General features: G+C 38.9%; 1 protein-coding gene across 2 annotated transcripts in view; it reads left to right on the forward strand.

The window, feature by feature from the left end:
* Window positions 1-24,019, forward strand: part of stat5a (signal transducer and activator of transcription 5a) — a 199,805-nt gene that overhangs the window by 138,710 nt on the left and 37,076 nt on the right. For both annotated transcript variants that reach the window (XM_020924049.2, XM_055152951.1), the window contains exons 6-9: window positions 2,839-3,013; window positions 7,237-7,367; window positions 13,717-13,868; window positions 16,547-16,702. In XM_020924049.2, the coding sequence (XP_020779708.1) occupies window positions 2,839-3,013; window positions 7,237-7,367; window positions 13,717-13,868; window positions 16,547-16,702 (614 nt within the window). The remainder of the gene's footprint in view (window positions 1-2,838; window positions 3,014-7,236; window positions 7,368-13,716; window positions 13,869-16,546; window positions 16,703-24,019) is intronic.

Consider the following 24,019-nt stretch of genomic DNA (forward strand, 5'->3'; position numbering starts at 1 on the left):
ACCTTGTGATGTCATGAGGCGGTAGTTCCCAAGTTAACATTTTACCTGTAGGTTAGTAGAGATTGGCAATTCCAAGGCTGAAATCATCCAAATGATTCTAGTGAAGGTGTATGGAGTTTAAAGTTTAAACAGTGAGCACATCACAAGGTGGAACAAGTGTTTTCTTTTTGAGCTCAGCCTAAATATGCAGGTTTGTGTGTTAAACATGTGTGAATGAAACAAAACACTACTCCAGGTCTGTTTCTGGATGAGGAAATAACATTATAACATAGATCAGAAAATAAGCCCTTTAAACTTTGAATTAAATTTATCTCTATGGAACAAGCAGTTGTCAATACAGAAATTAAACTACTAAATTACAAGTCTGATCTGTGGAGAGGCAAGCCCACTCACTGTAAGAATGCAGTTTTCAAAGTTTATATATATACACACCCGTAAATAAATGCAAGTTTAGTATGAAAGTGGAGTGTGTGAGTGTTGGTGGTGGTCGGAGGTGTGGATGGCGCAGATTGGCAGCCTCGCTTTTGTCAGCCTGCCCCAGGGCAGCTGTGGCTACGGTAGAAGTTTACCACCACTGAGTGTGGAGCGAATGAACAATGAACTGTAAAGCGCTTTGGGTGTCTTAAAGGCGCTATATAAATGCAATGGTTATTTAATTAATTAAAAAGTTTAATGTCATGCAGTGGAAAATTCATTCAAAGCCAATCCTCCAAAAGTTACATAGTATATCTTTAAATTCCCTATTAGTTTATTTAACCAGGACAGATCACGTTCAGAAGAAAATTGAGATGCATGCTTTTCATATTTGTTGTTAGGCATTCCATTCATGTTTACAGTATCATTCACACACCTGTTTTCTTTGGCAAAGGCGGCTGTGTCTTGCCCAAGGGCGCAGCAGAAGCAGGCTTTGAGCTGTGGGTTGGTGAATGAAAGTGAAAAGTGATCTTGAAACTCAGTGTAATTAGTTTATTTTTGTTACAACGTACTTGAAACCTTTTTTAATTCATTCTTTGCACAATGACATCACGCTAGAAGGAGACGGGAAGGTTACCATGGAGATGCAAATGCACACATTAGCAAACCAAAAAGGCAAAAAAGTTTTACGTTTGTCTGAAAACTCAAGAATTATTTATTTTTTAAATGCCTGTGATCAATACAAATGTTCATGGTCCTGTTTCAGTGTTTAATTTTCAACAAAAGCGCTGAGAGTGACTGTTGGCTAATGCTAGCTAGCTTGTGACTGTAATTATATGTGTGAAACACTTGTGTAACAGTACAAAATAAGATCAGTTGTTATACTCAGTGTTGCCAATTTGGGTTTAATGATTTTCGCCCAATCATGTTCGAAAACCTGCCCTCTTCAGCAAAATACCGGCCAACATTTTGTCACAGAAAACATGTAATTTTTGAATAAATAGATGTAATCCATTGTTATCACAGAAACAACAAAATGTAATATTTAAATAAAAATGCTGTATGCTATTTAATCTGTAGGCTTTTTAAAAACATTGCCAATATTGAAAAAAACATGTTAAATGTAAAACAGCATTTTCATTTATCACAGAAAAAAATGTCATTTAGTCTAATATTTGAATATTTGAATGTTGTAACTTAATCTATTAGCTTTTAAAAAAAAACATTGCCAGGATTGTGAAAACATGTTATGTAAAACCTTTGGTAAAACGTAGAACAGTGTTTTCATCATGCATAAAAATGAATATCATCAATAGTCGGCCATAGCTTTGACTACTGCAAGAACAGGTGGCAAACACAGAGCCTGAGACTCACTTATCGAAGAACTGAATCTGTGCAACAGCTGAACACCGAGAAGGTCTGAACTTAGCGGACGTCCATTCATTTGTGCACAGGCTGGAGCGCACCTCCATAAGAATGAATAGGAATGAAAGTCTGTGTATCTCGTTGATTGGTGTGATAATAAAAAACGCCCAAACTGGTTGAAATTAGCCCAAATATTATTTGCCCACCTAAGGCTTCCTCTCCCCACCCGACGTAGTCAAAAGGAGCCCAATTGGGTGGGCATCTGGCAACACTGGTTGTACTTTCGACTAAGTCAATTCTTTGTGGTCAGATCATTTTAAAACAAAGCTCAGATTAAAGTCACAAAGGTTAGATTAAGGTCACACCCCCAGGGAAGCTGCAAAGTAAATAGACTGCAGCTTTCAATGTCCTGTATTTCAGAGCTAGAGTTGATTTTTGAAGTTGGAAAATACATGTTTTCTAATTTTCATAAAAAAAGAAAAAAAAACTATGCAAATAGGCTGTATTCACACTTACATCACGAACCAGGAATTTGGAAAGATGCGATGACAACTTCTGGCGGGCTCTGTTTATTGTAGTAAGTCTGACAAAATCTAATAAAAATGAGAAAATGGTCCACTTTTCTTCATCTCCATGTTATTGTAGTGTTCCGTTATGTTCGGCTAATCAACATTTACAATCATACCTCAGTTTTCATAATTTCCCAACTCCGAGCGCACTGGGAAAATGCGATTAGAAGAAATGAAGGTGCCAAATTCCAGATGATTCCAAACAGCACATATATATGCAGACTTCATTTTACCGTTGATCACATTTACTTCAGTGGGTTTTATGACAAAGGAGATATCTGGAAAGAAATCAGCAAAAATGTTATGTTTTATAAGCCTTTTGACCATATTTCAGTTATGAAAACTCAGTACAGCATTTCTTTTGTAAACATAATTCGAAATCCAGTGTTGTGCGTTGGACGTTCACCTCTACCCTGCTCTATTGTCTATATCCTTGATCCTACTGACACAGCCTTCACTCAGCCGATCATTCATTATTGTTCTTCTGCAGTCGGCCTCTCCTTTGGGTGCTATGATGGACAGCATGTCACAGAAGTACCAGCAGATCAACCAGGCATTTGAGGAGCTGCGAATGTTCAGCCAGGATACGGAAAATGACCTGCGCAAACTCCAACACAACCAGGAGTACTTCATCATCCAGTACCAGGAGAGTCTGCGCATACAGGGTGAGAACTGCTACTACAAGGTCTTATACTACACTAAACTGACCTCACCTTACCTCATCAAAAACATACCTTGAGTGGTGTTTGGTTTCATTCACACATGTTTGAGTAATCCTTTATTATTAGTCTGTCTGCATCTCCAAAGTTCAAAATGCTCTGTTCCAACTTGGGATGTCATGAAGCAATAGTTTTCCTTGTACCTTTAGTTCAGTAGAGATTGGAGATCCTATGGCTGAAATGATCCAAATGGTTCTAGTGAAGGTGTATGGAGTTTAAAAACACAGTGGAACACTTCCTGTATTACCACATGACATCACAAGGTGAAACAGAGTGTTTTCAGGTTTGTGTGAATGAAACAAAATACAGGTATGTGTGATGAGGAAACAACAATATAACATCATTCCGAAAATAGCATAATATTGGTCCTTTAAAAAGCTTGCTTTGAAAGGTATAATATTCAGTTTTGATTTGTTAATTGCTATGGCAACCGTCCTAATGGCCTCTCATTCTGAAACCCATGAAAGGCCTATATAATATGTGATGGCTGGCGTTAAATGGTATGCTTCGGAGGGACGGTCTGCTGCCGGGTCTTTATAAATAAGGTATTTTAATGGTTTTTTAGGTTAAGGTCAGACAAATGTTTGGCACATCATCTGCATAATTTCATAGGAACAGAGAATAAAAACCCAGAATTATAGCCAAAGCAACATTTCTATGGGGATACGTGGGAGGAGGTCTGTCACAGTTTCTATAAGTTTTCTATAAAGACAAAATGAACATGAACATGCTCTTAATTGAATCCTTTAAAATAAAAATGTCAAATGTCAAACAGTCCAAAAAACAGTTTAGATCAGAAGTTTACAACAGAAGTTTACACCACCAGCACTACCTCATCACTTCTGCCCCTCTCGAGCCTACTATCTACAACTAACCACATGTAATGGAGATGGGGTTAGATGAAATTACTTTGTGAATTTACGTTATATCTTCAAGCAGGGGTCTTCAACGTTTTTCAGGCCAGGGACCCCCAAACTGATGGAGAGCTGGAGCAGGGACCCCCTACTATATATATATGACATACAGTTGTATAAACATAGTCAGTCTCTTATTGTACATTCAATTCTATGGGGGTATTCTATTGAAGCTGCTTAAGAAGTCTAGGCTTATCCTGAAATCCTGAGCTGAAACTGGCTCCATCTCCAGTTGTCAACTCGGTCCGTGACAGAGTCTGACCAAAGCTAAATCAGGCCTGAAGTGCTTTGTGTGTGCTCGTGGTGACTCTGAGAAGACCAGAGCAATGGCATCGCAGAAAAAGGGCTCAAAGTGTGACTTTATTAATGATCTGATTAAACAAGAGAGGAGCCACAGTGCGCACGGACAAGAGTTTGATTTGATTTTGACTTTTCCGGTCATTCTGATCTGGGGAGCGAAAGGAAAGACACGACTCCCCCTCCTCTCCGGGTTGTTGCTGACTGTGGAGTGTGGAGCCTGGTTAATGCGGGCCAGTGAATGAAGTTGCCTCACCCCTTCCTGATCCACGGTAGTATGTACGAAGCTTAAGTTCCACTGTACGTAAAAATGAAGCTGTAACAGACTTCTTGACATGTAGCCTAGAAGAAACAATCAAATTCGAGCCTATGTGTTTGCAGTTTGGCAGGGAACGAAAGACGAGGGAATGAAGAAAGAGATATAGACGTGATGAAGGAAGCACAGCCAGAACCCACCGAAAACCTGTTCATCCTCATCCATCAAAAATTAAGAAATACAAAAAAAGTCTAATCAACCAAAGATTTCACGACCTCCCTGCAGTACCTCATACTTTCTCTATTTTCTGATCTATGTTATAATGTTGTTTCCTCATCACAAACATACCCGGAGTTGTGTTTTGTTTCACACATGCCACACATGTTTAACACACAAACCCTGCAAATTTAGGCTGAGATTTTCCCTGAAACACTCTCTTTCCACCTTGTGATACAGGAAGTGCTGCACTGTGCCTTAAAACTCCACACACCTTCACTAGAATTGCCAATCTCTATTGAACTAAAGGTAAAACGTGACTGTTAACTTGAAAAGTACCGCTTCATGAAATCACAAGGTGGAGTAGAACATTTTGAGTTTTGGAGATGTAGACAGACTAATAATAAAAGGTTACTCGTCAAACTTTTTTATGAGGCAACAAGGCAAGGCAAGGCAAGTTTATTTGTATAGCACAATTCGTACACAAAGTAATTAAAAGTGCTTTACAGAATAAGAAAAACAGAATAAATAATCATGAAGATTAAAATTTAAAAAGTGAGACATAAATTGGAGAGAAGAGTGCGGAATGAAAACCTTTCAGTTATATGCACAGTTAAACAGAAATGTTTTGAGTCTGGATTTAAACAGCGTCACAGAAGAGTCTGTCTCACATGTTCAGGAAGACTGTTCCAGGTTTTAGCTGCATGAACCTGAAACGCTGACTCCCCTTGTTTAGTCGTGACTCTGGGCACCAGCAGGAGGCCGGTCCCTGAGGTCCTCAGAGTGTGAGATGGTTCATATGACACTAACATGTCACAGATGTACTTTGGTGCTCGGCCATGGAGAGACTTGTACACAAGCAGAGCTGCTTTAAAGTCTATTCTCTGAGGCACAGGAAGCCAGTGCAGAGACCTGAGCACAGGACTTATGTGCTCGTACTTCCTAGTTCAAGTAAGGACCTGAGCTGCAGCGTTCTAGATGTTCTGCAGCGTCTCACAGCTCGTTTGGAGAGACCAGTGAAAGGCCTATATAATATGTGATGGTTGGCGTTAAATGGTATGCTTCGGAGGGACGGTCTGCTGACAGGTCTTTATAAATAAGGTATTTTAATGGTTTTTTAGGTTAAGGTCAGACAAATGTTTGGCACATCATCTGCATAATTTCATAGGAACAGAGAATAAAAACCCAGAATTATAGCCAAAGGAACATTTCTATGGGGATACGCGGGAGGAGGTCTGTCACAGTAAGGACGCATATTTTCTATAAAGACAAAATGAACATGAACATGCTCTTAATTGAATCCTTTAAAATAAAAATGTAAAACAGTCCAAAAAACTGTTTAGATCAGAAGTTTACAACAGAAGTTTACACCACCAGCACTACCTCATCACTTCTGCCCCTCTCGAGCCTACTATCTACAACTAACCACATGTAATGGAGATGGGGGTAGATGAAATTACTTTGTGAATTTACGTTATATCTTCAAGCAGGGGTCTTCAACGTTTTTCAGGCCAGGGACCCCCAAACTGATGGAGAGCTGGAGCAGGGACCCCCTACTATATATATGACATAAATGATAGACATAAATTGGAGAGAAGAGTGCGGAATGAAAACCTTTCAGTTATATGCACAGTTAAACAGAAATGTTTTGAGTCTGGATTTAAACAGCGTCACAGAAGAGTCTGTCTCACATGTTCAGGAAGACTGTTCCAGGTTTTAGCTGCATGAACCTGAAACGCTGACTCCCCTTGTTTAGTCGTGACTCTGGGCACCAGCAGGAGGCCGGTCCCTGAGCTCCTCAGAGTGTGAGATGGTTCATATGACACTAACATGTCACAGATGTACTTTGGTGCTCGGCCATGGAGAGACTTGTACACAAGCAGAGCTGCTTTAAAGTCTATTCTCTGAGCCACAGGAAGCCAGTGCAGAGACCTGAGCACAGGATTTATGTGCTCATACTTCCTAGTTCAAGTAAGGACCCGAGCTGCAGCGTTCTGGATGTTCTGCAGCGTCTCACAGCTCGTTTGGAGAGACCAGTGAGCAGACCATTACAGTATCTAACCTACTGGAGACAAACGCATGGATAAGTTTCTCCAAGTCTGATTTAGACAGTAAACCTTTGATTTTTGCTATGTTTTTTAGATGGTAAAAGGCTGCAGATGTTATTGATTTGATGTGGCTGTTAAAGTTCAAGTCTGAGTCCATTATTACCCCGAGATTTCTTGCCTGATTTGCCTGATTTGAAGGTTTTGGAGAGAGAGAGACTGGAGGTGACTGCTGACACAACAATATTATAACGTAAGACTATGTCTTTAGGCTTTAGAAGAGTCATATAGGACTTTTAATGTTGCTGGAATCGGGTAAGACAATACTGATGTAAACAAGGGTTAATATTGGGTATAAAAATGAGTGTTATGAGATGTGTGTAATGAAACGTTACTCACCACTCTCACATCTTTCTTCCCTCTGATGTTGTGTCTCTGCAGCCCAACTGTCCAGTCTGGCCACACTGCCTCCTGCTGACCGCCAGCTGCGAGAGCCCGGCCTGCTCAACAAAAGAGCCACTGTGGAGGCGTGGCTCACCAGAGAGGCCAACACACTACAGAAATACAGACTGGTACGCACTTTTGTATTAGTAATAGTAGAAGATATAATTATTGCCACTAGTCCAATGAGATTCATTTGGTCTTCCGATATTCTATGTTATTAGGTTCTTTTTTTCAGACCTAGAGTGTTATTTCATACCTGACAGTTTCGACTGCTCACTATCATCACGTGACTCTGAGGAAGATGATAGTGAGCAGTCGAAACTGTCAGGTATGAAATAACACTCTAGGTCTGAAAAAAAGAACCTAATAACACCGAATATCTGTTGACAACAATCATATATACAGAACAAGGATGAATTCACTTTATTTTATTTTGTACTTTATTTGTTATTTTTATTTATTTGTTATTTTTTAATTATTTTATTTGTGTGTTTTTTTGTTTTTTTTTGTGATTTTCAGATTTTAAAATGTCATGATTTCATTCTCCCAGATGGGGGGACTAGGGCAGTTTCCCCGATTGATTACATTGCTTCACTTCAATTATTATCTCAAAGCTAAATTGGCAAATGTTGAACCTGATCATTTCTATAAGAGACTCCCCTAAAACTTAAAATATTACAACAAAATTCTCCATTTTAACAATATTAAAATATATACCTATATTAAAGGCAAAATCAAATCTTGAGAGCTTTCGGCCATGTTAGGATTTTGTTAATTCGTCGAAACCAGACCTGGAGTTCTGTTTTGATTCATTCACACGTGTTTGAGTAATCCTTTATTATTAGTCTGTCTGCATCTCCACGTTTTGCTCCACGTTGTGATGTCATGAAGTGGTAGGGTTTTTTTTTTTTTTGTTAACAGCTATCTTTTCCCTTTAGTTTGATAGAAATAGCTAAATCTAGGGCTGAAAAGATCCAAATAATTGAAGTGAAAGTGTATGCAGTTTAAAAACACACACAATGGAGCACTTCCTATATTACTACATAACATCACAAGGTGGAACAGGAAGAGATTGACAAAAGAACTCAGCCTAAACATGCAGGGTTTGTGTGTTAAACATGTGAATAAAACAAAACACAACTCCAGGGCTGTTTGCGATGAGGAAACGACATTATAACACAGATCAGAAAACAGTGCAATATGGGCCCTTTAAATATCATAGGTCTATAGAATGTTATGAAGATTATTTCTCCAGGTGGTCGATTGAGGACAAATTCTTATTTACAAAGACCTGATGTAGAGACAGCAGCTCAAAGATATCAGACACTGCTCAACATTTGTCACAGCGCCGTTTGAATCTGTGCCCCTTCCACAGATTTCTCAGACTTGTGCTGTTATGTGACCTATGTGAAGCTATCAAAGGTGTTGTGGATTTGGCATTTATTTTTAAAGGTCCGATGTTATGAAAAATTGACTCCTGTGAGCTTTTCACCATGTTATAAAGCTGTTACCTCCTGGAATATTAGTGTGTCTCCTTCCACAAAACTCAGAATGCTCTGTTCCACCTTGTGATATCATACAGTGTTATTTTATAAGTTAAGTAACCTTTTACCGTTTGTCAAGTAAAGAAGGACAATTCCAAGGCTGAAATCATTCAAATGATTCCAGTGAAGGTGTATGGTTTAAAAACACAGTGGAGCACTTCCTGTATTATTGCATGGCATCACAAAGTGGAACAGTATTTTTAGTTTGAGAGAAGAACTCAGCCTAAATATGCAGGATTTGTGAGTTAAACGTGTGAATGAAACAAAACACAACTCCAAGTCTGTTTGTGATAAGGAAGCAACATTATAACAGATCAGAAAATAGCGTAATGTGGCCTTGTCACGGGTTCGTCCGAAATAAATGTAAAAAATGGTGCCTCAGTCAAAAAAACTTCATTTAAGTGAGTTTTTTTATTCACACGACAGCTCCAAGTGCAGAGTGGAATATTTACAGTGACCAAAAAAAATGAGGTGGTAGACAATATGTACAATAGTCACACTTACAGTTGTCAGCACCCACGTAGTCAGGCCAAATACAACTCCCAAATGACTGGAGCTCCCTCCTTTTATACCCCCTTAGCCCCTCCCCCCGGGCTAACCAATTAACGAAAATGGGGTTTTAAGGAATTAACATAAGCAAAACTGTATTGAAGAACACAAATCAACTTGGAAATAAACATAATAAAAATAACTTAAAGAACCCCTCATAAGGTTAACATAAGTTCCATTAAACAACTTCAAAAACCACAAACGACCCCAAATAGACCACAATGGTCGAGTCCACGATCACGTCCCCCCTTGAGCGCGTCACTATGCGCTATTTAAAGCACAACCAGGAAGTTCCTCGGTTTGGCCCCGAACCCAAGAACGGCACGGAGGCTGCTGCAGATAAGAGAGCGGCGTCAGCGTCAAGTGTGCACCCTCGAACCGTTCAGATATTGGGGGGAAAAAACAGGTCCTGCATAAACCAGTCTATCGGAGCTTGGCTCCGCAAAACGGGGAGGGAAGGAAGCGTTGTGCGCGCTCTTTGGCCAGATGCAGACGCGCCAGTTGGAAGATGACGGGGCAACACAGGCGCTCCGTCACAGGCCTTTAAAAGCAATGTGAAAAAATCTGAAAATCTGAAATTTATTTTTTGTGAGCATAAGGCTGCTTGAAAAAAAATGTTTTGAGAGGAGAGCCATTTTATTTGTTAAAAATAACAAAGAGACAATAATTTGGAAAAAAAATAAATGCAACTGCACTTGAAATAAGAAAGAAAAGGATTGTTCCAATGAGAAATCGCGTGTAAGATGGTCAAAATATTCTCAAATCAAGTAAAATAAATCAGCCAATTCAATCTACTTTATTTATACCACATATTTCATAAACAGAGGCACAGTAACAAAAATAATACTAAGACAAAATGGAGAGTTAAAAAGCTCAGATTAGTTTTATTAGTCTTAAAAGTGCAGTGTGCAACTTTTTGGTTGGGGGTTCATCACCTGCTTGTTTTTATGCATATGCCATTGTTCTGCCTGGAATGTTCCATAATATGACATTAAACACCTCTCCTTACATGTATTCAATTACAGGTGGTTTTACAGCTCAAAAATATCTTCACATAAATAAATACATTCTGAGTGTGAGCGGGGTCGCCTCTCCACAGAACTGACATGTAACTTTTGCTTGTTTGGTGTCGATGATGATAGAAGGGTTTAATGCCATACTGTGAAACATTCCAGACAAAGCAATAACATCTCCACGGAGAAAAGCATTTCCAATCTAATCCAATCCAACTTTATTTTTATAGCACATTTTGCCAACACAAAGTTTCCAAAGTGCTGCAAAGAGTAGCACAATATAAATTAACACATTAAATAAAATTAAACATAAAATAAGTAAATAAGCAAGTCAATAAAAAAGCATAAAACATACTAAAATTAGCAAGTATAAAAATAGCCAATAAAATCAATAAAAGACAGTCAGAGGATCACACAATTCTCATGCTGTGTTAAAGGCCAGTGAGTAAAAGTGTGTTTTTAAACAAGACTTAAAAGAATCAACTGAAGGGGCGCTCTTATTGTGAAGGGGGGAGAGCGTTCCAAAGTTTGGGGCCAACCACAGAAAAGGCCCGGTCACCCCAGAATCACCTCGGCTTTTGAGTCTTGTTTTTGGGACGACAAGTTGAAGTCCATGAAGTGCTTTAAAAACAAACAATACAGTTTTAAAATCAACTCTAAAATGAATGGTTGAGCCAGTGCAATGAGGATAAAATAGGTGTGATGTGTTCTCTATGACGTGCGCCAGTTAAAAGACGTGCTGCAGAATTTTGGCCTAAATGTAAGCGTGACAGGTTCACCTGGCTGATCCGCAGTGTACAGGACATTACAGTAGTCAAGACGTGTAGAGATCAAATTAGGGACCACCCGCTCCAAATCACTACAAAATTAAGCGGATTAGAGTCTGGATAAAAGCTGCTTTATCTGCTTGTTAACTTAAAATCTTAAACGCCAAGGTGGATAGCTGTAGGTTTAGTATTTTGTTGAAAAGAACCCATGTTAAACTAGAAATTATTAAGACAAACTTGGTTTAAAAACAACAATTTCCGTTTTGGACTCAATTCAAATTTGACAGACTCTACCAGAAAAGTTACATAATGCACCTTTAAAACAATAATACAATAAAATGAAACACTTATTAACTTGAACTTAACAGGGAAATCTTTTATATTCCAGATTATATTTATAGCAGTGTGATTCCAGGTCACGCTAATGAACGCTGTTGTTGTGTATTTGGACACTTAACCCACATTTTCCCTCATGTCTGTGCACTAGAGATGCGCGGATGGGCTATTTTTTCATCCGCAACCGCGACACAAAACTCATCATCCGCCCGCTGTCCATTTTGCACCGAAGGTTTTCAAAACCGCACCCGCCCGCCATCCGCCGACTTGATTTTAGATTTTAGAACAATCATACAGCAAACAAACTAAGGAGCCTCGATAAAAATGCAAACTCTATAGCTCATTCATTCCAAAATTCGCTCAGCGTGTATGTTCACATTCTTAATTGTCCGTAACAACCCCGGACTTACCTGGTTTTCTTGCGCAGCTAATTCATTGACAACGTTTTCTGACTAGGCTATTTTTGAACCTTCTTGCCTTCGTGTTGGATTTTGTTACATTCTGAACATTCTGCCATTGCCCAATGTTATTTCAAAGTCATAGCCTCACTCCATCGGTCTTTCTTTAAGTTTTAAATACCCCGAGTGGCAGTCTACGCTATAATGTCTGCGTGTTTTAAAATATAACTGATATTGAAACAAAATAGACAGATCATCTCATCCAGATGAACCTTTATTGAAATCAGGCAATGCCCTCTTTATATTCCAATTGAAATAGACAAGAAAAAATATGCATAACTAAATAAATATGTCCCTATAGCCATTTATGTGTTGGCAAACAGCTGAAATAAATTAGAAATAATAAAATAAACTGCATATAATATGTGCCTCGTAAACCTTAGGCATCAATAACCCGACACAACCTGAACCTTCAGAACATAAAAACGAGGTCAAATGGGCTAATTAAGGATATGACGTACACTTCATACAAGCATAGACAATGACACTCGTCTTTTCAGATGTACGTAACAACACTAACAAATTTTTTTTTTTTTTTTTTTAGTAGTTAAACCGCCACCCGCCTGAATTTAATAAAAATATAATTTTTCGTCACATCATCCGCCCGACCCGCGGATTAACCGCGGATACCGCGGTTGTAACCGCAATCCGTGCATCTCTACTGTGTACTGGTGTATGAGTGAGTGTGTGAATGGGTTCCTGGATGTAAAGTGCTTTGAGCCTTGACAGTGGAAAAGGGTTGTATAAAAATTTGCACATCTAAAAATATTCCATGATGCATTGAATATGTGTTTGCAGTTACAATCCTTGTGACTGAATGAAACTGAACCTACATATTAAAGGTGCACTGTGTAACTTTTCTGGTGGAGAGTCCTCTTGGAGATGTCATTCCACGACCCCGTCCACACTAATACGTATTCGAGTCGTTTTCGTTGTGGATGCAGTGTTCGTCCACACTAATCCGATGGAAAGTGGCTCCAGAGACGGAATGATCTGGTGCCACCAGCTCCCACGAATTCATCTGAGTACAGATCTGATCTGGTACTGTGTGGACGCCTGAAAACGCTGATACTCTGATGTAGGTCTATGCGCCACAAAGTAATTCACCCCCAAAACACTAAGAGGCTAGAATATATGTCCATTCATATATACGATCTATGTGTATGTAGATGTATAATCTCTGAAAAGTTTAAACATGAACCATCTCCAACACGATAGAAACACAGAACAAACTCACCATCAGCAGAACACCCCTCTGTCACAGAAAGAACACATATTATGCACTGAATCATGTCCTTTTGTCTGAGAGAACCTGAACCGCATCAGCGCACAATAGCAAGCTGTTTTTTGAACACTTAGTTTATGCAAATTAGTGTGGTTTTTAGTTTAGTTTCTGTAAAACGTAAACACATATGCTCAAAGCTGTGTGGATAGGGAAAGCTTGCGGACACAGAAACGACATGTTTGGACGCAAATCATTCCCGATACTGTGATATGGTGATACAGTGATTTGTTTCAGTGTAAACACATCCATCTTACATCTAATCAATAAGATGGGCTTGTATTGACAAAAAAACTTGCATTCTGACTGTGCGTGGGCTCGACTCTCCACAGATCTGACATGGCCCTGTGGTCTCCATAGCGATAAACAAGTGTTATGTCTTACTGTGGAACAACCCAGGCAGTGTTAAAGAAAGCAGATTATGTGTAATGCTTCAAAAATAAAAGTAAAAAACAAATCTTTATATATTTCATAAGGCATTGAGTATGTTTCATCGATTATGTTTGACCGTTGGCTGTTGTTGTGTAGGACCTGGCAGAGAAGCACCAGAAGACCCTGCAGCTGTTGAGGAAGCAGCAGACCGTGATCCTGGACGATGAGCTGATCCAGTGGAAGAGACGGCAGCAGCTAGCCGGCAACGGGGGTCCTCCAGAGGGGGGTCTGGACATCCTGCAGTCCTGGTACGTCGCTTCACTCTCACACCCTCTGCCTCTCCCCCCTCCTGTGCCCGCTGTACTGATATATCCTCCCAGAATCACACCCCTCCCGTGCCAATGGTCTTTAGTCCTGGCACATCTTTTCTTCGTTCTAAATAAGAAGTGGGCGCGAAATAGTTCCTTCGAGCTCTGATTCCATTTGTCTTCTATTCAATCTCTCTGTAATTGCTGCTGTCAGACTCATGATTCTGAACTTAAATGTCCATTTTAACTCGCTCTACATAATCCTGCTGTTTTTTTATTTAGTTTTTATAGCTCACAAGAGTCAATTTGCATAATATAGGACCTTTAAACTATCACGGGTTATCCTTTTTGGGAGGCAACTAAGAAGTTTGTCTATCACACTAGTCATACATTTGACTTTTTTTTTTTTTTTTTTACCTACTTTGTCCCTAAATCAATACACGAAAATTAACAACAGACCAAATGGTGCCTTGTTCAACATTCTTGATAGACGGCGTTGCTAATTGGCCTTACCTTCAATCCACTTGCTTCTGATCGGCTCTTTGTTCTTTGGTTGTTGTCATCCACTCTCAGAATTCCAAATATGGTCAATGGTTGCAGATCAGCCGCTATAACTGCTAACCTCGATTGTTTTTTTGGTTTGTTTTGGAGCTGAAAGCTATGGATGACTTCACACTCCGTCGATCCATTTCTTCATACAGTCTCTTCTTCATACTTCTGCGGTTGCCATGGTGACTGAATGAAACCACAGCCACGTACTTTTTTAGATGATCTGAAAACTTAAGATAAAAATATAAAAATGGATTGGAACCACTCAGGAGCCTGTGCTGTGAGAATTGTTTAACAGAACAAAAGTGCTCACCTGGTTCCTGCTAAGTCAGTCCTCCAGCAGTGCATCTATTCAGTAAGGCCAACCTCTTGACAAGGTAGAAGACAAGTCGATGTAAAGCTTTATTTTTTAGCAGAATGGCCATCATAGTCCACCAAAACAAACTGAGATTACAAAGAAATACTACTGAATGAAGTAGTAGTTCTAATTAGGTTTTTCTAGTGGAGTAGTGAAGTGTAATTTCATTGCACAGCTCCTTGGCCCTCGGCTGCTCTGGATTCTTGAAAATTTGCTTTGATTAAGGCATGAAAGAAAATGTTGAGGAAATTATATTTAGGCTAAGTCCTTCTCTTAAACAGGAAAAACTGTTCCACCTTGTGATGTCATGTGCTTCAATGCATTTTTTAACTTCATACACCTCCACTAGAATCATTTGGATGATTTCAGACCTACAATTACCAATCTGTACTGAACATGAGGTGAAAGGTAGATGTTAACTTGAAAATGGCCACTTTTTGACATCACAAGGTGGAACAGAACTAGGGATGGGCGTGATTAGTCGATTAATCGATAATTGATCATTAAGAATTTCATCGATTACGTTTATTTTAATCGAGAAACCGAATGTAGGTTGTTGTGCGTAGCCTGACCAAACAGGGGTCTGTACATGTGTCTCTCTGCACTCAGAAGGAGCGAGACACAAACAGTCAGTCAGTCTGCAACGAGCCAAAGCACAAATGCGTATTTAACGATGACTTGTACAAGAAATTCCATGATTTCCATTCCGGTCGGGACAAGCGGGAGGCCATGTGCACAGTGTACAAAGCAGCACATATGTTTCAGTGTCCAGTGGGAAAAAACTCACCAGGACATCGAAAACATGAAGAAGTTTTGCCAGGTGAGAGTAGCACAATGTCGATGACGAGGCCCCGCCTCCCACCCCCTGTACAGTGTCCTGGTTTTGACAAATGCAAATATGGTCACACTAACCTGTATTCCACTGAGTCATGTCACATCAGCGCACAAGAGCATTTTTTTTTTTTTTTTCGCTTAATTTATGCAAATTAGCCATGAGGTTTTAAGTTTCGTTTCAACAAACGGGCTGATGTGGCTCTAGAGTGGTTACAGTTTATATGTCGTAAAGTTGAATTTGTTTATGCAGATTAGTAGTGCAGATAGTAATAATAATGATGATAAATTTTAATATAAAAAACGTTAATGATTAATTGATAATTAATCGTTAATTCTCCCGACGATCAGTTAAGAAAATTTAATCGAGTGCCCATCCCTAAACAGAATATTTTGAGCTTTGGAGATGCAGATAGACTAATAACAAAAGATTACGTTTTGATGAGATAACAGCATTATAACATGACTTAAAGCTCACAAGAGTCAAGTCAATTTTGTGTAATATCAGATCTTTAAACTATGGTGGCTTATCCCATTTTCGGGGGAAACTGCACAATACATCATATTTGTTGTACGTTTAATATTTTAGTTGATTTTTTTTTTTTTTTCGAGAGACTTTTTTGGCTACTTGAAGTCTGCTCTTATGTTCAAGTGTATTTGTGATAAAATAATTAAGTTTTTATTTTGCTAATTTGTCCCTAAATCAAGATATAAATATTAATAAGAGACCAGCTGGGTGCCTTCTTTCTCTAAGGTTGCTCCCACTAACAAAAGGTTTGATTGACAGCATTGCTATACGGCCTTACTTTCAATATACTTGCGTCTGATTGGCTTTTTGGTTGCTGTGATACAAGCACTTCATAAAACACCTGGATAACTTGAATTCTTAAAGTTTCATCCACTGATTTTGGCCCTGATTTGACTTTAACTGTATTTCCAGGTGTGAGAAGTTGGCGGAGACCATTTGGCAGAACAGGCAGCAGATCCGGAGAGCCGAGCATCTCCGTCAGCAGCTGCCCATCCCAGGCCCCATAGAAGACATGCTCAGTGAACTCAACAGCACCATCACAGACATCATCTCCACACTCGTCACCAGGTCTGTGTAAATTTCTCTGTACGATATTTTCACGATATGCATCTCACAGTACCATATTTACTGCAGTATTTTGTGGAGTCTGTTATAAACCAAAGAATTAAGATTTAAAAGTGCTTAATTTGTTATTTCATTGTGGAAGTTGGACTTGAAACAGAGCAAAGGATCATGGTCTATGTAGTTCCCTCTGTTTGTTTTAGCTGTTACTGCACCATAACAATAAATTTAAGCAAAAAGATTTGAGATTCGATATATTGTGATGGCCCAAAATATTACTGAGAGACTTTTGAAGACACAACATCACGATATTTCAGTTATTGTTACATCCCTAGATCTATACCACCAAGTCTGCGGTGGAAAACAGTATTACACTATTACATTATTAGATTATTACTATTATTATTACACTGTTACACTATTAATATGTGGCAACTGGTTTATTCAGGAACAGTTTACAGTACTGCCTTTTAGCTGTTACTAGACAGCCGCATGAAAGTTAAAAGTACACTATGTAACTTTTAGGTTCAGCGTCTGTCACCTGCTTGTTTCTGTGGATATGTCAGTGCTCCAGAGTGTGACATTTAACAGCTCTATATTATGTTTATTTAATTACGGGTGGTTTTATAGCTCAAAAATACCTAGAAAAACAGACATTCTGACTGTGAGCGGGTCGCCTCTCTAAGGATCTGACCTGTGACTTGCTCTGGTTTGGGCTCCATGAAGATAGAAAAATGTATTAATACCATACTGTGAACTTCCAGATGAAGCAGTAACATCTGCGTGGAGAGAAGTGTTTGACAGGCCCTCCACCAGAAACGTTACACAATGCACCTTTAAAGCCCCAGTACAAGCATGTTTTTGTCATTTGGTTGTTTTTATTGCACTGAAAAACATGTGCAAAATATCCTTCCTTGCTGTGAGTGGACCCGTGTCATAAACATGACTCTATTATTTGGCCTGGAGGAGTTCTTTCACCTGCTGTTTCCATGGAAATGTTTTTCCTTTGGCTATAATATTCCACAGTATGCCATAAAACTTAACTATCGCCATGGAGATTGTTTCAAAGTAAGATTTTTCTCTCTGTTTTTATGGATTCCTACAGCTGATGCACCTCCAGAAAGTTCAGTCGTGTGTCTTTAAAGAGAGGGTTCATCACCGGCCTTTCTTCATGGAGATGTTTTCGTTTTGTTTGAAATATTTCACAGTATGGCATTAAATCTTTCTATCTTTATGGAGACCAAAACAGAACAAGTTACTGATCTGTGGCGAGGCGACCCTGCTCACAGTTAGAATGTCTGTTTTTTTAGGTATCTTTGAGCTATAAACTCACTTGTAATTGAATACATCTAAGTCAGAGTTGTTTAATGTCACACTATGGAACATTTAAAGCAATGACATATCCATAGAAACAAGCATGTGTCGAACCCTTAACTTTAAAATTACATACTGGACCTTTAATAAATCAAGGAGAGATTTTCAAGATGAGCCTTTTATTTCCATCATCATTCATCATTCTATCATTAACCAATATTGGTCTGTAAAATTTTGTTGAGACATTTAATAACAAGCCCCTATCATGTCACCCCCCCCCCCCCCGGTGACATGATAGGGGGCTTCAAAGAGAGCTGCTAATCTGGGCAGTACCTGGAGGGCTAAAGAAGAGAATGAGGGGAGAGGAGAGGGGAGGGAGGTTAGAACATGTGAAAAACTGAGTGATAGATCTAACATTTCAAACTCCACCCCTCCAGACAGGCGTTTGTAATGAGAAACACCTATCTGTAATCCAAGAAGTCTTTTGTGATGTCACCAAGTACTTAAAATGGAGCCAGGACACATACGTACATATACATTTTTTTATCACAAAGCTATAAATGTAACTACACTGCAAAACATAATATCTAGGTGAGTTTAAATGACTCAAATTCAGAACAGTATATGACTTAAAGGTGCAATGGGTAACTTTTCTGATGGAGGGTCTGTCAAATGTTTTCCTCCATGGATATGTTATTGCTTTGTCTGGAATGTTTCAAAGTTTGGCTTTACACCTTTCGATCTTCATGGGGAGTAAACCAGGCCAAGTTACAGGTCAGATCTTTGGAGAGGCAACCCTCAGCAAGGCTCACAGTTAGAATGTCTGTTTTTCTAGATATTTTTGAGCTATAAAACCACATGTAATTGTACTTGTGAACGTAAGGTAGAGCTGTTTAATGTCATACTGTGGAACATTTGAAGCAGACCAATGGCATACGCATAGAAAGAAGAAGGTGACGGACCGAAGGTAACTAGATTTGAGTAGATTTGACTTGATAAGTAACATTATTTACCAATGGAATAAGTATGTTTTTCTTGATTCAAACAAGGTAAGATGTAGTTTCTTATTTTAAGTGCAAAGAGTTGTTTTTCTTATCTTTAATGTAGCAAAAATGCTCGTTTACTTTTCATGTGAAATTTACTCACCCATAGCGTTCAGCGGCAGTTACAGGGGCGAAATTGGAGCCAGGCTGTATATTATGAATAGGACTTCTTTGACGAACAAAATAGCAAAAAAATAAACGAATAAGTACAAAAGACTAATATTTAATTACGAACATTTTAAGACCAAAATGACGAGGCTCAGAGCAGCAGTCACAGAGAGAGTGGCCATAATATTCCAACAGGAGCCAGGTCAGTAGGAGCCGGAAGAGTCTACAAAAATCCACAAAAGTCCAACAACTTCCTATTTGGAACTCTATGTCCATTTATATATACAGTCTATGTTTAAACCTAGAAAGAGTTAACTTTTTGTAGTGTAGTTTGTGCTAAAAAAGAAAAACGTTTGTGTTGTACTTCATGTACCCACATACTCTACAATCACACAGCAGCCTATATGTCCCTTTACACTTCATTGTTCTCATATAAAGGACACACAGTTCTACAATAGTCTTTGACAACATAATGACTTCCATTATTTCAGAGGAGAAAAGTGAGGCTCTCTACGTCATTTACTGTCATTTCTACCACGTTTGTGTCTGGCTCAGATCATTTCGCAAATCAGTTTATCTATTGGTCATTATTATTATTATTTTTATTTGATTAATTGGTTAGTTAAAGGTGTAACTTGTAACTGCTGGAGGGTCTGCCACTTGCTTGTCTCCATGGAGATGTGCCTAGAATGTTCCACAGTATGGCCATAAATTTATGAATCTCCAGAGACTTCCAAGCCAGATTACAGGTTAGATTTGTGGAGCGGCGAACCCACTCACAGTGAGAATAGATGTTTTTAAAGATATTTTTGAGCAATAAATGACACCTGTAGTTGAATAATGCAAGCCGGAGCCACAGCCTGTGGACAATTTAAACCAAAGCAAAATCTCTGTGGCGGGATTCTTCAAAGTTCAGTTGGGCTATGCGGTTTTGTGCGCTCCCACAGTGCTAAAAAGTTGCAAACACATGCGTGAAAATTATTTACAGTGGTACAGTGGTAGTTCTTGAAGTTCAGTTTAGAGGCAAACAAAAAAACTGCTTTTTAGTAGACTTCCCCCTTAAATCTTTCAGGCAGTTGTTCTCTCTCTCTCTGTCTCAGCGGAAGTTACCAGTAACCAGTAACCAGTAACCAAGTAACCAGGACAATATTGACTGCAGAACTGCGGAGTGCACCTATATACCCTCATTTGCCCTTCCCACATTACATAACATTCATTGGAAAATTATTTACACCATTTCCACTATTAAATAACTAATATTTCAGGTGCCAAAAGTTATGCACGGACAGGAATACAAAATCAATAAGTTGCATACAACACTTACACAGAGAATACGAATAATTGCCCATGCAAATTATCTGTGGCTCACATGACTACCAGAACCTGCGCAGCTGGAGGATTTAAACTACCGGCACAGATGTGTCCAGGTTTGCCAAAATGCACCACGACAGGAGGGAAAGGCAGCTTCGTGAGAGTTAAAGTAAACTATCACGAAGTAAGTCGGTTTTAGAGTGATTTGGATGGGCAAGACTGGCGCTTCTTCTAAGTGTGCACCTTTAGTCATGGCAGAAGACTCTGGAGAGGTAATGGAAAATGAAGTTTAATGTACGTTTGGTAATGTTTGGCACGTGGAGTGCAGCAGATAAGGAAACGGGCACAAGTGCATCTTCACATGATCTCCCCAAGGACAACGTTCTCAGGGACGGACCTCTTCTGTTACAATCTCCATGGAGACAAACAGATCACTGGCCCACTCCAGAAGTTACATAGTGCCCCTTTAATAGATCACATTAGGGCCCAGAATGTGATGAGGCTCAAATGAGTGTTTTGGTTACGTTGACACAGTTACGGTGGATACTTTGCAGCTGATGTCAGCAACATTCCCTGGGTGTGTAACTGTAAGCACTGCTCTGTCTAAAGCTCTGTTACTCAAGTTAGACTTCAACCTGAGCTTTATTTTAACACAGTCTTACCAGAAAGAACTGACTTAAAACAGGTGAGATGATTTGTGCTGTTAGTCTCTCACACACACGATTATTGTCACAAGAAAGCTGACAGCCAATAGTTTTTCAGTTATTCACGCTCATCTTTTTGTTGAAACTCAAACTCCTGAACAGGACCATGAACGCTCGTATTGATCACCGGCTTCTGAAAATGTGCTGTTTAAATCCATTTTGTATTCTTTTATTGAGTTTTCAGACAATCTAAAAACTTTTTTGGTTGTTATTGCCCATGTGTGCATTGTGTCGCCATGCCATACATAGAAATACACCCCAGCATGATGTCAGTGCAAAGTATCAATAGACCTTTTCTTTTAGGCAGACATTTTGTTGACATATTGACCTTGAGATGTTGCCAGCATCTGAAATGTGTACAACTTGCAAACATGCTAACAAATTATATTGTTGTACATTGTTGTGTGCATTAAAAAATTACAAGATTTCATTTCTCAAAACAGAAGAGAATTTGAAAAAAATATCAAAGTCTTTCAATCTACTGTTTGTCAAGCAGCGTTTCCAAAAGCCAGATCTATTTTAGTTCAAGAAAAACGTTATTCAATCCCTTTTTGAACAAATTCTCTCAACTGTACTGTTATTTATAATAACAGTGGTAGATGGTATCAAAAAGAAAAAAAGACACTTTCTAAACTGAGATAACCATTTTCTGCGAATGGTGGCTCCGTGTCATTTCTCTCAAAGAACACACACTTCTTGAGCCTGTTCTATAGTTACAATCTTTAACACCTGAGGATCATTGTGTTATAATTTGGACATTTTAAATATCTATCTAAAATGACTTAGAAAGAAACAAGTCCACTAAGTCCACTGAGTTCCATGTTATAAAACTGTGGTGCCCAATGGGAGCTGGCATCGCTTTAAACGTCATCACAACAAAAATTCGGAATCTTCTATGGACAGCTGCACGTCAAACTAGCGAGAAGCAGATTTTTTTAAAAAGTTGTTCCAAAATGACTACGCGTCTCTAAAAAATTCGAAGTGTCACTGATTAAGAAAATTAAACCTGAGAACGAAATTAGTACAGAGCGGTGGGCGTGTACCGTGACAGCTGAAAACAGGGGTTGATCTGCAAAATGGCGTCTTGAAAATAAGTGATTACAGATAACTCAAACATGCACGAATCACTCAAAATACAACTTTGAGAGGGTAAATGAGAAGAGGAGACAACGATAAACAAATTTCTCCCATGGGAGACAATAAAGGATTATCTTATCTTATAACATGGGTAAAAGCTGTATAAAGTCGACTTTGCATAATAGGTCTCCTTCAGCGGCAGTTAATGAAGCTTTGATTTCCAATGCAATTCACTTGATTTGAATAGTCCAAGGGTCTCCAACCAGTAGCTCACCACCCCCTTTTAAGTAGCTCACCAAAGGATTTCTAAATTACACCTAGTCTGCTAAATGCGTTAAATTTGCTTAATTAATTGCCTTTTACCTTTGTACATGTATCATTTTGATGCCTAATTTGTGCACCAATAAATAGATAGTGGTTTATGTTTCATTGGCATCTAACTGTACCTCATCTAAGGCTTACTGTGGCTCATTTATATACTAAATTTCTTGTGAGCATTAAAATAAGTAGCTCTCTGGCATTGTCATTTTGTAAAGGTAGCTCACCGGGAGAAAAAGGTTGGAGACCCCAGACATAGTATGTATAGTGCAAACGTTCACAAACAAAGCTCAGATCAACATTACTTGAAGTTACTAAAACAATAAGACCAGTCAAATCAAATAAAAGCAGACCATAAATCATCAGCAAATAAATCAAATCGGTTAAACAACTCACTTGAAGAGAATAAAAGTGAGTCTTAAAGGTGCACTTTTTGGTTGGGGGTCTGTCACCTGCTTGTTTCTGTGGATACGCCATCTACTTTACATTTATTCAATTACAAGTGGTTTTATAGCTCAAAATATACCTGGTAAAACAAGCCTTCTGACGGTCCACAGATCTGACCTCTAACTTGCTCAGGTTTGGTCTCCATGAAGATACTGTGAAACATTACAGACGAACCAATAAAATCTCAGAGAAAAGCATTTGATGATTTTTTTTTTTTTTTTTTTTACGATTATTTTTTTTTTTTTTTAGCTGCAATTCACAGATTGTTCATCCACAAACTTAGAGTTCAATGGTTAAATTAAATGAAGTACCATTAAAGCCAATCAATTATTGCACTTTATTACTGTATTAAAGCGTATTGTATGGGAGGTTTATAGCTAGTTATTGTCCTTGTTTCTATGGCAACTGCTTGATCCCAATGAATTTGTTAATATAGGCCATTATTGAATACCTGATTCTTGATCACCTATAGACAATGTTCCAGTTTGCTTGAAATGGGCCCATGACCTGATATTCACTGCAATCTACATAGTAACCTTACCTGCTTTCTAAGAACCAGCAACATAATACAATGATGTCACTGCCACGGCCTTCTCTGATTGGCCGAGAGCAGTGGAGCTGTCTGCCTCTGTTTGCAGTGGGTTTTCTCTCAATTACCCGGTTTGTGTTTCGCTTTAGGGCTTTGAGCACTTTGGACCACATGATCCAAACCGGAGCCAGTTTAAAGTATGACCAGGACTAAACCAGGATTAAAACCAGACTATAAGCACAATGGAATCAATGGATACAATAGAAGGATGGATGAATAGGTCCATAAACAATAACATTTATACTACCTCTATACTATATGCATTGTTAAAGGGCTCATATTACATCCTAAATCCTGCATATTTAGACTGATTTCTTGTCTCAAACACTCCACCTTGTGATGTCATGTGGTAATACCGGAAGTGCTTCAACTGTGTTTTTTAAACTCCATACACCTTCATTCGAATCATGTG

The sequence above is a fragment of the Boleophthalmus pectinirostris genome, unplaced genomic scaffold (assembly GCF_026225935.1).
Source record: "Boleophthalmus pectinirostris isolate CB_2022bp ecotype Guang Dong unplaced genomic scaffold, ASM2622593v1 HiC_scaffold_17, whole genome shotgun sequence".
Lineage (NCBI taxonomy): Eukaryota > Metazoa > Chordata > Actinopteri > Gobiiformes > Gobiidae > Boleophthalmus > Boleophthalmus pectinirostris.